Source organism: Mauremys reevesii, linkage group 6 (genome assembly GCF_016161935.1).
Source record: "Mauremys reevesii isolate NIE-2019 linkage group 6, ASM1616193v1, whole genome shotgun sequence".
Taxonomy (NCBI): domain Eukaryota; kingdom Metazoa; phylum Chordata; order Testudines; family Geoemydidae; genus Mauremys; species Mauremys reevesii.
The window spans coordinates 28,669,366-28,684,849 of NC_052628.1; the positions used below are offsets into that span (position 1 = coordinate 28,669,366).

Consider the following 15,484-nt stretch of genomic DNA (forward strand, 5'->3'; position numbering starts at 1 on the left):
TAACAATCCAATTAATCACAATTAATGTTTTTAATCGCTTGACAGCCCTACAAAAAACATACAACCAGTTTGGGTCTTGTGCCCTGGTTTGTGGCAATCTGCCCTAAGGTTGGCACTCATGTCTGTGAGCATCTTCAGACAGCTTGACACCATCATTTCAAAAACTGTATTCCACACACAAAGCCATGGAACTTGAGTTCTAATAGCAACTTGAAAATTTGGACTAAGTGGAAGAATCATAAGATTCCACCCTGAGATAGGAAAGCACAAGAGACCCAACCCCAAAAGGGGACAGAGGGGTAGCTAGCCCTGTAATTGTAATAAATATATATTAAATAATGGTTTTCGAAACACTACACAATATTTATTTAACTCATATGGGTGTAACCAAGAGTTATCCCCAATTTCATTTGTTACAAAATAAAACAGAAGCAAACAAATGAATAGAAGAACTAGAAGGGAGGTTGAACAAGCCCTTTGTTTTCTGAGAACATAATTTGCTTTAAATAGCAACTGAACTCTCCATCTCTATTTCGAATCATTTGTGCACTATACTTAGTTTCACAGAGTTGTGGTCAACCTTGCCTTTCCAGCAGGGAAATAAAATACTGATTAGAATAAAGTTATCTGACAAGTTATTTGACAACTAGCAAAACAAAAAAGTAGAATGTAAGGTATAAGTTTTTAACAGTGAGGGTAATTAACTATTGGGACAATTTACCAGAGGTCATGGAGGACTTTCCATCATTGACAATATTGATTTGTAAATACAAGTCCTATACTGTATTTATTATCTGAGTATAATATTTAATATTATTAATCTAGAATGATGCTCACATATCATTCAGGGAAAGAAGGAAATAAATATTCAACAACATGGTAATAAAGTATTTTATTAATCATGAAATAGAGGAGTGGATCCTTTGGAGAGTTCCTAGAAATCCACAGTAGTCAAAAGAAAAAACATCTATTCAATGTCTAGTATCTTTCCTGGGAGGTCAAAGGGTTAGAAATTCAGACTCTTAAGAGCGGAAAAGAATTAGCGCCTCTTATTGCCCAGCAGCAGATTTCTCCCGATTCACTGATGTGATGATAGCCTCAATGCTGATTATCATGCATTTAGCTAGAAATCTACGGATTGCAGGAGAGTATAAGAAAGATTTAAGAGGAAAAGAACAAATCTTTACAGCTCTGACAATGACCGAAAGGACCCTTGGGAAAAGGAAGAATAATTTCTTTTAGAGACTAAATCTTATGAAGAAAAACTGTTAAATTAAGTATACCTTTCAAGTGCACTAATCTGTCAAGCCTTTTGCCATACAAAGTGCTCCCAATATAATTTATTAGAGGCCAAGAATACCCCTCTTTCAAAATAGGATTACCTCAACAGAACTCTTGATTCAAAATAAAATGCCTTGCCAAAAGAACTCTGAAGAGAGAATCCTATTCTTTTATACCACACTTTTAATCTCTCTGAGTCTCATATGTGTATTTATAATCAGAAGACAAACTTGAGAACAAAAAAGTGAAATATCAAAATCCTAAAAATGGTTTTAACACAAACAATTCAGGGAATTTAAGAACTGTTGGTGGCAGCAGCAGAGCATATTGACATGCAAGAGAAATTCAGAATGATATAGACACACTGCAGAGATATGTCACTCTTGAATTTCAAGAGGAAGGTGCAAGTTACTTCACTGAGGAAGCACATTTTCCTTTTCAAACAAGAGACTAATACAGGACACTTTAGAAGTTATGAAAAATTGGAAAAAGACTGTGGAGGATACTACACTGAGTTTTGGAGGAACTAGTTTCCAGTCAGCTTTATTAGTAATTTATTAATTCACAAATTCATCAAAAATGAGGGTCTTGGTCTCGAATACATAGCTTTCATTTAAAATCTCAGTCTAAACTTTGCTTTATATTAAATATGTATTTTGACTCCTTTGAACTAAGTTCAGGGGTAAAGACAAAAAGAGGAAAACAAGTCATTTTTAAGCATACCAGTTTTTCCTCATCATAAAAATACAGGTAGATACTGACCTCTGAAGTAACAATTGCCGGAAGTTTCCACTTTGTGGATTAATGGTTAGATGATGAGATAGATAATTACACAGCCGTGCTCCCATGTAGGAAAAATTGGGGACAGATGTGGCCTTCCAAAATAAATTCAGAAAATAAAGTATTATTCACAATAAATGAAAATTAGCTCATTAGGAAATAAAGATATTATCTTTCAGTAAAAGCACTTGATCAACACCAATGGATTTCTAAAAAGCTGGCTATATCATTGAGTAGCAGACTAAGCAAAAAGAGAGAACTGTTATTTGTAACATGCTTAAATTTCAGCAAGGGATTGCTCAGAGTCTAATGGCAATTCAATATCAAACAAGCTTTCCCACACCCTGAAGTCTTGACTTTGTAAAAATGCCAACACCCTCCAGCATGATGGCACTGTAAGAACAGTAGGACAATGGAACAGACTGCCTAGGGAGGTTGTGGAAGCCCCTTCACTGGAGGTTTTCAAAAGGAGGCTGGATAACCACCTGTCCTGAATGGATTAGATACAAAAATTTCCTGCATCTTAGTTGGGGGTTAGATTAGATGACCCTTGCAGTCCCTTCTAACCCTATGATTCTGTGTCTCTGTAATTCCTCCTTCCCTTCACATCCCAATGCCCAGTGTATTTGAAAGTTACACTCCATTAGTAATTTATTGTTTACCTCAACATCAATACTTAGATGAAAGTTCAGAAACACCTAAGAATGCTGTCAACATAAATAGCCAAAAACTCAACTAAAAATGCTTGTGTATCACTCAATAGGCAAAGCACTTAACACCCGGGAAACAGAGTCATAACCATTATAAACTAGTCAAGGTTGCAAAACCTTTGTTTTCTCCCTGTTCTCCTAATTTTGGGAGGAAGGGAGGTCTATTTTTTGAACTTTTATATCACTAATTAAATGAGCAAAATAATAGTAGAAACATTTTGATCTGTAAATGAAAGTCTATTCTAAAAATTGACAAGGGAAGGACATCAAGATTTCTGTTATTCTATTAGGAAGCAATATGAAATTTAGAGACCCTTCGAGAAGCCTGTGAAAAAAGGGTAGTGGGTAAACAACACAGGTGATCAGAAAGAGGATCATGGCTAGAAGTTACAATCAACAGTCAGATGCTGAAGAGATGGGACGTGTAAAATTGTGAACTGTTAGAAGGGCTTGGTTTGCTAGAATCTAGAAACTAAAAGGTGTGCTAGGCATTTGATAACATTGTTCTCTGCAGAGGTAGCTCGTTCATTTTACTTTTAAGCCTTCAGTGATGAATTTACATAGATGGTTGTTTCTCTTTCTAAAAGGCAATGCTAAATGGAAAAGCTATTGTTCAGTAAAACAAACTGACTGTTTACTGATTAGCAAACATTAGCATATGAATTCCTGACTCAACATGCCTAAAACTGAAGGAAACAGATGACTGGACTATAATAATTAAAACAAATGTTATCAAGAGTTATTCAGGCATGGATAATGGATTCATGCTCTTCTAGGAAGCTATTTTCTTCTGACTCTTCAAAATCAAACATGTCATTGAAATTTTTTCTATTGAAATGAAATAGCAGAAAATTGATTAGTTTGATGCTGCTGCAAGCAATACATTCTCAATACATTCATCATAGTCAAGACTTCTAGCAACTCTTCAATTTCAGTTTCTTTCAGAAGAAGCTGGCTTGTCTGCAACACCCCAAAATGGCAAATTCTGCGATTATGTCAGCCTTGAACTTGATAGGTAAGATACGAAGTTATTTTATGGTAATATCATCATCTTCAATGTAGCACAAAATGAATAAATTAAAATAAATGATCAAAGTACTTTTCCCTCAATATATATACTCCACTGGACAAATTTACACTTGTGACTCCACTGTTAGAGACAGCAAATGGAGAAAGATAGGAAAAAATAAAGAATTAAGAATCAACACCGACAATGGAAATTGGTTTGTCAAATGGGATAATCGAACAATGGCTATACTCCATAGAGGAAAAATGCTTTCCTACTTAATTATTAATTCTACATCTGAAATTAAAACCACACAGTTTTATGTCCAAAATGCAAATGATGCCATTCAAGAAGGATGAGAAAAATATTGACATGGAGGCCTTTACCATTTGCTTAATGAAAATAAAATGATAAGGTCATCCAAAACGTCTGATGTATGGGCATTCAGCACACTATTTAAAAGCCACTGACAAAGTAGCAACACTGGAAATTACAAAAAAACCCACTACCTGGCTTAATGCTTGGTTGAAAAAGGAGAAATCATGCCTCAGCTTCCCTAAGACACTCTAGATCTTTTAGGAAAATTGCGCATCTATCCAACTGTGATAATATAAATAAATTTGCACTATGCAGGCCATCAAAACAGCACCCATTTGATATAAGAGGGTACTAAAATTACAAACATAACTGAAAGAGGTTTCAGAGGGATTTGAAAGATTACAGGCTGAAGAAAAGTGCTGTAGTTTCACTGGAATCTCATCTGAAATAAGTGAAGACCTAGAATCATACAAGAATAAAAATTAAAATTGATTCTATGGAACTTTTTGAATACTTTGCCAACATGACTGAACCAATCAAGGTCAGAAGTGGAATCCAAAACAAAACCGCCTCTTCACACCTTCACACCCAAAATGTAGCTGATGCAATGTAATCCTAAATTTTGTCCTTCGCTAATATTGAAAAATTGAATATTCAGGTTTCTAGCCCAAATTCCATGTTTCCAAAGGACAGTGTGACAACAACGTTGCATCAAAATGGTAAAAAGTTGTAGATGTCAAATCATGAAAGACAGAATAGCTGAATTCAGAACTGTTTAAAAAAAAAAAAAACAAGAAGAAGATCTGTACTTCTGTCTAGTTAGGACACCATCAAATTGAGCAAATGCTTATAACACACCGGAATTGATTTGTTTAAAATTTTTGTAATAGGTCAGATGCTGAAAAATTAATTAAGTTTGTAAAATTGTAATATTATCTAGGAGATACTAAAATAATTGTATGCCTAACTAATTAGTAGATTGGGAACTCAAATATTATATTCTTGTGCTTTACATACAGAACTGCGAACTTTTCAGTTTGGATACTATAAGTGCCTTATGTTTAAGATGGAGTGATATTGTATACATTATGCATTGTATCACTTTGGGTGGTCTACCTCCACTGGTTCCTCTACCGCATTTGAAGAAATCACAGCAACTCAAAAAACAGGCTAATGCAAAAAATGGTTAATTGTTTAAAAAAAAAAAATTTACAATTGTCAGACAATTTTACTCTATATGAAATCTCCTTGCTACTTCCATATTTTTATATATATAAGTTTTTACCTATTTCCTCCCTTCCCCACCCCCCATAAACTTGAGTTGCATACACTAGGTTCTCTATTCACGGTGCTCCATGGAGAATTAAAATTGGAGAAATAACAGTGATACTGCCAATTGAAGCACTGATAAAGGAAGGAAAGAAGGGTTGGATGAACTGTTTGCTTAACTGGAATCAGTCTTTTTGGAAAAATATGAGAAACTTTATACAGGCTAGGCTCTCATATGACTGATCAACCACACATTCAGCTCAATATTCTTCAAATTATCTCACACATCAGACACCAAAACCAATGTACAAACTTCCACCCTCCTGAAACATTTTAAGATAATTCTCAAATTCTATTTTAAAACTGGATACAATTATTTCAAACAACATTTGTTATTTTTCGCTTTCTGTAACAAGTAGTAATTACAAATGTTGCATGAAATTAAGCCAAAAGCCCTGGAAGAACAATTGATATTAGCTCATTAGCACAGAAAAATTGTTCTTCTTAACCTCCAAGGATAGGACAAGAAGCAATGGATTTAAATTGCAGCAAGGGTGGTTTAGGTTGGACATTAGGAAAAACTTCCTAACTGTCAGGGTGGTTAAGCACCAGAATAAATTGCCTAAGGAGGTTGTGGAATCTCCATCATTGGGGATTTTTAAGAGCAGGTTGGACAAACACCTCTCAGGATGGTCTAGATCAGGGATCGGCAGCCTTTGGCAAGTGGCTCGCCAGGGTAAGCACCCTGGCGGGCCAGACCGATCGTCCCACGCACCCTGGCGGGCCAGTGGGAGCCACAGGTTTGGCCGATCGTGGCTCCCACTGGCCGCGGTTTGCTGTCCCAGGTCAATGGGGACGGCGGGAAACAGCGCGGAGTGAGGGATGTGCTGGCCGCCGCTTCCCGCTGCCCGTATTGGCCTGGAGCAGCGAACTGTGGGTGGGAGCCGCGATCAGCTGAACCTGCGGACACAGCAGGTAAACAAACCGGCCCGGCCCACCATGGTGCTTACCCTGGCGAGCCACGTTGCAAAGGTTGCCGATCCTTGGTATAGATAATACTTAGTCCTGCCTTCAGTGCAGGGGACTGGACTAGATGACCTCTCGAGGTCCCTTCCAGTTCTATAATTAGCTTAGCAACGCTGCTCTTTCCAATGCCTCCCCAATTAGTACATAGTTCAATTCAAGACCTTCATCCTCATATTCATGGGATTGGATCTATCTACCCCAGAGATTAGCTCTTTCTTCAGTCATGATTTTCCAAAACAGATACATTCCAATTAAAGCACAGAATCTTCAGCCAGTAGAGAAGTGTTTCCCAGTGTCAGGAACTCAAAGGGATATGGGCAGATCCCTCAATTGTTTTCTAGTCTCAACTTGTGTTTTGTAAAAAACGTAATCCTCTAACTGTTATTAAGAAGAAAACCCTCAAAAATTGACTCAGTTTTAACTAATGAAGCAATGTCTGAGTTTGCAGAGAACCTGCAACAATAGCTCTGGGAAGTGTTAACTTGCCCATTCATTGTGATGGAAGGAGGATTCAACAGAACATGCTGTCACCTTCCATTAATCTCTATTATACAAACTCCAACATATGCCCATGGCAGCCCTCAGATGCCAAGAAACTAAAAAAGTGAGCCTCAGAAGTAGGACAACAGGTATCTTTTTCAGTCCCACATAACAGTGAATTTCATTCTAAGGATATATCTGCACCAGGGGTGGGGCTGGGGGAAGACCCGCAGCAATGAGTCTCAGATCCCGGGTCACTGGGCTTGCACTATGAGGCTAAAAATAAACAGTGGAGATATTTGGGTACAGGCCAGAACCTGAAGACTCATTCCTTTTACCGGGTTTCAGAACCTGGGCTCCTACACTGCTATTTTTAGCCTTGTAGCACAGCCCTGCAAGCCTGAGTCCATTGACCCAGACTCTGAGACTCACCACTGTGTCTTTTTTTTTTTTTTTTTGGGGGAAGAGGAGGAGTGTAGACATAACATCTATGCCTAAGTTGCAAGACATTGTCAGAGAGCAATAGAGAAATGAATACAGCTGGAAATGGCAGTGCAAACAAACAAGTGATATTTATCCTCCCCCTTGCAGCTATGAAAGGGTAACGCACTTCCAGTCACTATTTTCAATTTACAGGGCAAAAGCTTTGCCCAGATACTTCAATCTCACATATGAATGGAACTATACTATAAAAATATTACATGTGCACAGAAATGCTAGTTGATATACGGTGATATGCAGCAATCCTAGAAATCCATTTGCTGCCAAAAAAAAAAAAACCACAAAAAAAAACCAAAACCAAATAAAAAACAACCAACCAAACCACACACCTGCAAAATTTGCATTTTTACAGAGAATCTTTAGTTTTTTGCATTAAAAAAATAAAAACATCCACAATGGAACCTGGTACCACCAGCAGATGCAAAGGAATATGGGAAATTGATGCTGTCAGCCCTGGGCAGCGGGGCTCCTGCTACCCAATTTCATTTTAATTTTGGAGAAACACTGATTTTTATGTTTTTTCCATCTGAGAATTTTGTTGTTTTTTTTTTAAATCAGGGAAAACTAGGATTCCTGGTGATTTGTATCTTACATATTTTAATAAATTCATGCTCTGTAGCAAAATCCTGCAACAGAACAATGCTATAAACAGAACAATACACAGGCTACCTGTCGATAGATGAGTTCAACAAGCTCTTGTAATGCTTCATCTGTAGTGACCCAACCATTCAATGTCTCTGCAAAATGCTCTATTTCAGTTTCAAAACAGCCTGGTTGTTCAGTGAGGTGATTTAAGAAATCCTGTACGTATTCTGTCAGAGTTGGATAGCCATCACATCCATCTTCGAAAGAGGAATCCTAGAGCAATGAAGAAATATACCTATGGTTAGAGGCTACTTAAAAAGCAATCTAACTAAATATGTGCCAGTATCCTCTCTAACAGGAGCCAGCACCAGATATGTCCAAGGAAAGTGCAAGAACCCTACCGTGGGCAGCTGTGGGATGATTTCCCCCCCCCACCACATTAAACCTCATCCTAATCTCTAATAGTTAGACATTGGTTTAAACCACAAAGCATGAAGGTTAATATCCCCTCCAAAAATTGTTAGCACTAAGTATTATAACTCTGGATATTCTTGTTATCCATATAAATTTCCAATCCTTTTCTGAATCTTGCTAAGCTCTTGGCCTCAATGACTTCCTGTAGCAATGAGTTCCAAACAACATTTTTTAAACAGTCTCCCAAAAACATTTTCACAACATTTTCTGTTTTCCCCTTAACTTGTTTTAAAATTAAATAAAAACATTTATCTGGTTTAATTTTACAGGACTATACATTATCTAAATTAAGCCGACAAATAGTTGATAAGTTATAGACCCTACTGAAGGGAACAAACTGAACCAAGAGTACTTTTGGGGAACTGTGGCTTTGTAAAGACTTCTTCAGACCATAAGATGACAAATCCCTTCTACAGTGAATTAACAAAAAATTACTGAAACACAATTGTCAACTTTAAATAATATCTGAGAAACACTAAACTTGACAATGATTTTACATCCATATTTTTATTATATGCAATGCTTAATTAACAAATCCTCACACAGCTTGCTAGATATTGTATTTCTACATTAAGAAGTATTGCAGTCTTTATAATAATCCAGTAAACTATTACGTGAATACGTGAAAAAAATTAAGTATTGTAAAATAAAGTAAAATTATTCTTTCCCATAACTGCCGAGTTACTGCATAGCAACCACAATTCACATTAGGCAGGTACAGAAGAACAGGTGCAGGTTCAAACAGCATCCTTGAAATCTGCTTCTACAGCCAGAGTGGAGTGCAGACACAGCAACAAGTAAAAGAAACAGCTGTTGCTTCTGATTGTCAGCTATTGGGATGTACTGGACACCCCCATTTGGCAGAAAGTTGAAGGACTTGGAGATGGGAGGAAGATGATAATAGGAGGAGGATAAAACTGAATTCATTTTTTGAGGGTGGCCTCAAGCTTCAGTTAGCTTAGACGTGTCCCTGCATTAACACGCCCCCTCTGTAGTTTAAAGGATAACTTCTGTACCACATCCATCATATACAGCTCTAGTGTACTATAATTTTGAAAGAATTATAACTGAGGACACTGTGTACCAAATGGGAGGGAAAGATGCATTATACATATTATTACTACCAATATAGGACCAGCTTGGTGGCACCTGATACACAAAGGACCAATTTAAATCTAGCACTAAATCTTAAAAAACCCTCAGGCCACTAATAATAAAATAATAATAAATAATACCTAGCTCTTATATAGCACTTTTCATTGGATCTCAAAGCACTTTACAAAGGAGGTAAGTATCACTGTCTTCACTAGTATCTCAACTATAAGGAGGTCTCTGTTAGCCAGGAACTCCAGAGTGATCCTGGTTATTTCTAAGTGGCAATCAGCTAATAAAAGACAATATGCTCACAAATTCATATAGGGTCTGATCCAAAGCCACTAAAATCAGTTGGAAGATTCCCATTAATTTCAAAGAGCTCTGTATTAGGCCCATAGTACGCAATCCTTCAGCTAAAGTCAATAGCAGCAGGGCAAGACTGGAACCTGAACGATCCATAACAAAAATCTACTTGTCCCCAAACATAGCCATTGTATGAATGTTAAAGATGTTATGATATGGAAAGATTGAAGAGGTAGTAACATATGTTTGTTTTAGCGAGAGACAGAGAAACAGATTGAAAGGCTGTGTGTCAAATCCTTGGCTGCAAGTCTGTCCCACCCCTAGTAAGTGATATAGTAAAATAGTAAGCACTGTCCCAACATACCCTAGCTTGAAATGCTGGGCCAAATTTGTAGATAATTGTTTTAATGACCTATAATGTATCTTTTTTTTAAAAAAGTTTTCTTTAGCTTTTCTAGAAACATACTCCTCTGCCTTTAGATTATATACAGACCAGCTGAATCTTATAGGACTTTACAATGCAAGCTCATTGCAATCTTAAGCAGAGAGAGGTTTGTGCCTCTCCATAATCATCTGTAGCTTTATACTTCAGTAAATCTTATGAAACATCTATTGAACTCAATCCCCTCTGCCAATGAATTGTGGTAGGCAAGAAAAGGAGTTTACTTGACTCTGAAAGTTACTGAGGTGAAAACACTCTAGCCTTCTGCTGGAGTTACAGTAATGTTATTGTTGCATGTTCTACTCCTGGGGAATTCTGAGCCGCTGCGTATGCACAGAATTCATGTCCACTGCATATTTCTTTGCTTCCGTGCAGAAAAGTGACTCTCTGATGGGGAAGTAAAGGGAAGATGCAAGAGCAGGGTCACGTGCCCCTCCCCAGCAATGTGGGAACCTGATTTTGGGTTCCCAGAGCAGGCAGTGGAGAGGTAAATCACCACTGTGAGCAGGGGGGAAGGAGAGGATCTGGGGATGCCCTGGCCGGTGGTACCTACCCTGTGTGGGTAGGGCTGGGCTGAGGAAGGACAGGACTTGCTCTTTCCCTGCAAGAATCACTTCAGTTGTCTCTGAATTACAGCAGCTATTTAACAGTGCACAGCAACACTATGCTGCAGATAAGACTATGGAGCTAATACTATAAATAAAAGCATTGGGAGACTCTTATGCACAAAGTAATTACGCAATTTGAATTTGATCTTAATAACAGAGTTCAGCTGCTTGCTTTTGCAAAAAATACTAAGGGGATCTTTAATGAACTGAAATCAACAATCCTTTGGTTGTAAGTGTCATCTGATCAAATAATTAAATTTTAAGACATTTCATGATTCTCATTTATAAGAAATACACACATTAAACAGGATATACACAGTTTTCTATCCTACACCAATTATGCAGTCTGTTTTAAAGTATTGCATCTTTTGATTTACACATTTCAAATTAACATATCTTTAGAAAGCAATGTATTCTTCTGTCCTGGTCCTTAAGTTATGCAAAATGCGTACCAGCATTTTAAACAGGAGCATCAAGTCAAAAAACATTAACATTAATCAATATGTAGCACATGACAAACTGGAGCAAAGAAGGCAATGTTTATGTGCCTGCACCATGCTCTGGAGGGACCACTTCTTTCAGGGAAAGTTTAGCTCAATCTCATCCCTACTCCTTTGTCTTCAGAAACTGACAAATGGTACCATTTGCTACCCCTTGTATTCAGCTTACTGGTTATTAGGTGATGGAATAGCCGACAGCAATAGTTGGTCCAAATATAAGCTTCTGATTTAGAGGTGGCGGACTCTATATCCATTACCAATAGGTTCTCTTTCCCCATGTTTTAATAAAGCTGATGTTAAAATTGGCAATATAAATTAGAAACTGGAAGCTACCAATCACAGATGTCACACAAATCTAGTTTCACCCATGTACAAAAAGCTTTTACACTGTTAGCCAGTTCAACACCTGAGATCCCTTTCAATTCTGATATTCTATGATTCTATGAACACATCAGCATTTATATGTCACAAGTGATGTCAAAAATATGCATGTCAGCTTTTATTTCTCCACCTATGTTTCTCAAAACACAGTTTTTATATAAAAAGTAGTTGTCCCACCATTTATAAAACAACAGCATTAAAGTTTGAGGGTTGGTTGTTCAGACAATACAATTGGAATGCTAAATGATCTGAGTTATTATCATGGAATAAATGGAAAGGGAGACTCCAGGAATTCTCAGCTGCCTCCCCAGGACTGGAATTATTACAAAGGTAACACTCAAGACAATAGCATAGATGGTCAGATAGGTCCACCTTGCATTATACTTATAAGCTGGTCATGAAGAAGCATTGCAGACTCAGGAAGAGACTGCCTGCTGGGATATTGGTCAAATCAATGTGTGGTGAAATCAGGAAGGAATGCAGTTATCTGGGACAGAAAATCAGCACACAAAGACTTTCATGTATTCTGTGGTGGTCATTCAGATCCTTTAACATTCAAATTTATTGCTGCAGGAAGTGGACCTCTGGCATGGCTGAAGTTGGTGGGGGTAATCTAGTGCTTTCAAACCTCTGACATCTCACACCAAAAAATTATGAGAAACAAGTTGACAACTTGAACCCAGCTAGATATCAAAGACAGAATATTAAACACTTACTGTAAAACTAGGATTATATCCCGATGGATAAAACTCAGGTGCATTCACTGACAATTTTGACGTTGCCACTGGTGCCACAACCAACTGAGGTTTAGCCATTGTTGATCCACAATCGTGAGCTGCAATTTTATCTTGGGATACAGGGGGGACTTTTGTCTGCGGCATATGTTCTGTAAAGATTTTAAAAGCCATCATGTTACGTTAACACCTCAATCCTAGAATTTATCAAATGTCTGCAATTTCACGCAAGTAAACAACCATATAATGGAATTCATATTCTTGGGGGATGGAAGAGAAAGCAAAATCACTTCAGGAGTCACACATAAAGCAACCTGCAGAGAACTTTTTAAAATTAAAAACCTTTTAGGCCTATTTACACCTTAGTCTGGTCTTCACTGGTTTTGACAGAAAACTTGTAAGGATCTCAGATTTGTGTGATTTCTTGTACCTTAACTAAAACAGGAGAAGGCTCTGAATCTTTAGCAAACATTTTCCCCCCAAATATTTTAACAAGACACTTCTATACAATCTGACTAAAAATCTTGTCTCCTTTCAATTGCTCAATTTTCAGTTTTTTATAATGTCATAATTTAGGATTTGATAAAAACACTTATGCACCTGCTTAAGTTTACTACCATAAGTAAGCTCATTTACAACAACAGGCCTACTCATGGTAGTAAAGCATATGCAGTAAGTGTTTGTAGGATCCGAGCCTTAAATAGTTATCTAATCACCACAAAAATTTCCAGAGTAGACAGGATCTGAATTTCTAACCGTAAAAAACAAAACAACACACCACCACACACATGACTTTGTTTTTATCAAAACACATTTCAGGCCTTTTTTCTACATTGGAAAGAAGCAAAAGCTTATTCCCCCACCCATTTTTGCAGGTCCCCTTTAAGACAATTATACAAAAAATCTGAAACTACAAAAATCATCATTTCTAAATCACAGATGTCTGAAGAAACATTTGGCTAATCTTGTGGATTTCTCAACTTTTTTAAAAATAAGCCTAAGACTGTCATTTATTGACAAGTACTATGAAAATTGCTGAATGTATATTTTAACAGACCATGCACCCTGCTGTAAGTCATTGCAACATCATCAAGTTATATTCTTGTTTTTAAAAGTTATCTGCATTTTCACATGTATTTTTATACCTTTGTTCTCTTTAGCTAGGTGAACTGTGGAAGTAAAAATTTGGATCCCTAGCATTGTTTCTTTGTTATCTGCTTCAGCAAACTATTTTTACAGAAAAAAAATTGCTTTAGAAGAGAGCTGAGGAGGGAACCATTTATGAAAGGTTGAGATACAAACCTCACCATCTGCTGCCAAATAAAAGAGACGTGTGGATAAATAGAAAACAGGAGAGGATGGTCAGGGTAAGCCTATGGCGCTATATAATGCAACATCACATCTAACAACCTGGGTACAGGCGTCAGCGAGGAGGTTATAGCCCCCTGGGGAGGGGAATAGGCAGGTGCCTGCCCTGGCTTTGCTTGTTTCAGTTGGGGGGGGGCTAGGTTGAATCATGGGCTGTTAGGTCGCTGCTCACTCAAGGGCCCCTGGGCGAGGGGCGCAGGGCAGCTCGCCAGTAGGACGAGACATGGGTCTCGGGGCCTCTGCTGTGCTGGCCCTAGAAGAGCAGATCGCGCGGGAGGCAGGACGGGGTCCCAGCAAGCAGGCAGTAGGCGAAGCAGCGGGCTCCGGTGCCCGGTCCGGGAAGGGGCTCCCTGGGGCTCCGGTGTCCGGTAGCTGGGGATTCCCCGGGGCTGCGGCGCCCTGCAGTTGCGGGAGGGGAGCCCCGGCGCCCAGTAACCGGGGCGGGGGGAAGGGTTTCCCCGGGCTCCGCTGCCGGTGGCGGGCAGTACCTGCGTTTCCGGTGCCCGGCGGCGCTGTCTTGGGCGGCCGAAGCGGCTCCTGCTGCTGCAGGAAGCCCGGCTTGTGCGGCGGTTCGGCGGGCCCCGAGCTGGGGAAGCCGCTGCCTCCGAGACGGGCCCCGCTGCTCCCGCTCTCCGTGGCGCCGGATCCACTCAGCAGGGCGCCGCCACCTCGGCCCCGGCCCTGGCCTCGGCCGGCACCGGGAGCCCGGTCGAAACAATCCGACATGCCCGAGCCGGGTCGCTCAAGCGCTCATGGGAGAGAGGGGAGGGAGCGAGAGGCCGGGCCCGAGGCAGCTCCCGCGGGCCGCTTCCCTCCCTCACGGCAGCTGCCGCAGCCTGAGCCCTTCACTTTCAGTTTCATCCCACGCTCGGTGGCGGCTTACAGCGCCCCCTAGCGGCCGGGAGGCCTCCCATCACCATAGTAACCCGGACCCCGCCGAGGCCCGCTGGGCATTGCCGAGGCGGCGGGGGGCGAAGTGAGTCCCGCCCCGGTGTCCTTAGGGGGAGGATCTAAGGGCATTAAATAGAGCACAATTCGCCCCACGTCACGCCACGTGGAATGGTTTCGGGCAGGGTTGTGGCGTGGGAGCAGCGTCAGGAAGAGCCAGCTCTGACTCTGTGCCAGATCAACCCATTCATAAGAGCAGGGCTGGATTTAGGGACATGTGAGGCACGTGACTGCCTGTGGTGCAGAGCTTGGGGGGTGCCCGGTTCGGGGTGCCGCTTCTCTTAGTGACAAAGGGAAAATAGCTGGAGGTAAAATGTTTCAGGTAATCCTGGTATAGCTTCATTTTCACTAACCTCCTAGAATGTTCTGGACCCTTGTAAAAACAACGAGGAGTCCTTGTGGCACCTTAGAGACTAAGACGTTTATTTGGGCATAAGCTTTCCTGAGCTAAAACCCACTTCATCAGATGCACGGACTGGAAAATACAGTAGGCAGGTATAAATATTCAGCACATGAAAAATTGGGAGTTGCCATACCTAGTTGGGAGGATCAATGCCAATGAGGCCAATTCAGTTAGGGTGGATGTAGCCCATTCCCAACAGTTGACAAGAAGGGGTGAATATCAACAGAGATCTGTGTTCATACCAGGGTGAAAGTAACTTAAAGGCCTTACCA

The 15,484-nt window shown here is 39.8% G+C and overlaps 1 protein-coding gene across 2 annotated transcripts in view; it reads right to left on the reverse strand.

The window, feature by feature from the left end:
- PAIP1 (poly(A) binding protein interacting protein 1) overlaps positions 1-14,860 on the reverse strand; it is a 35,730-nt gene extending 20,870 nt beyond the window's left edge. The window contains exons 1-4 of one of the 2 annotated variants that reach the window (XM_039545400.1): positions 14,350-14,860; positions 12,476-12,645; positions 8,041-8,229; positions 2,044-2,156 (exon numbers count right to left, since the gene is read on the reverse strand). In XM_039545400.1, the coding sequence (XP_039401334.1) occupies positions 2,044-2,156; positions 8,041-8,229; positions 12,476-12,645; positions 14,350-14,587 (710 nt within the window). In that variant the 5' untranslated portion in view covers positions 14,588-14,860. Of the gene's footprint in view, positions 1-2,043; positions 2,157-8,040; positions 8,230-12,475; positions 12,646-13,795; positions 13,951-14,349 lie in introns of those variants that run through there. The other variant, XM_039545401.1, reaches the window with a different exon arrangement.
- Positions 14,861-15,484: the final 624 nt, after the last annotated feature.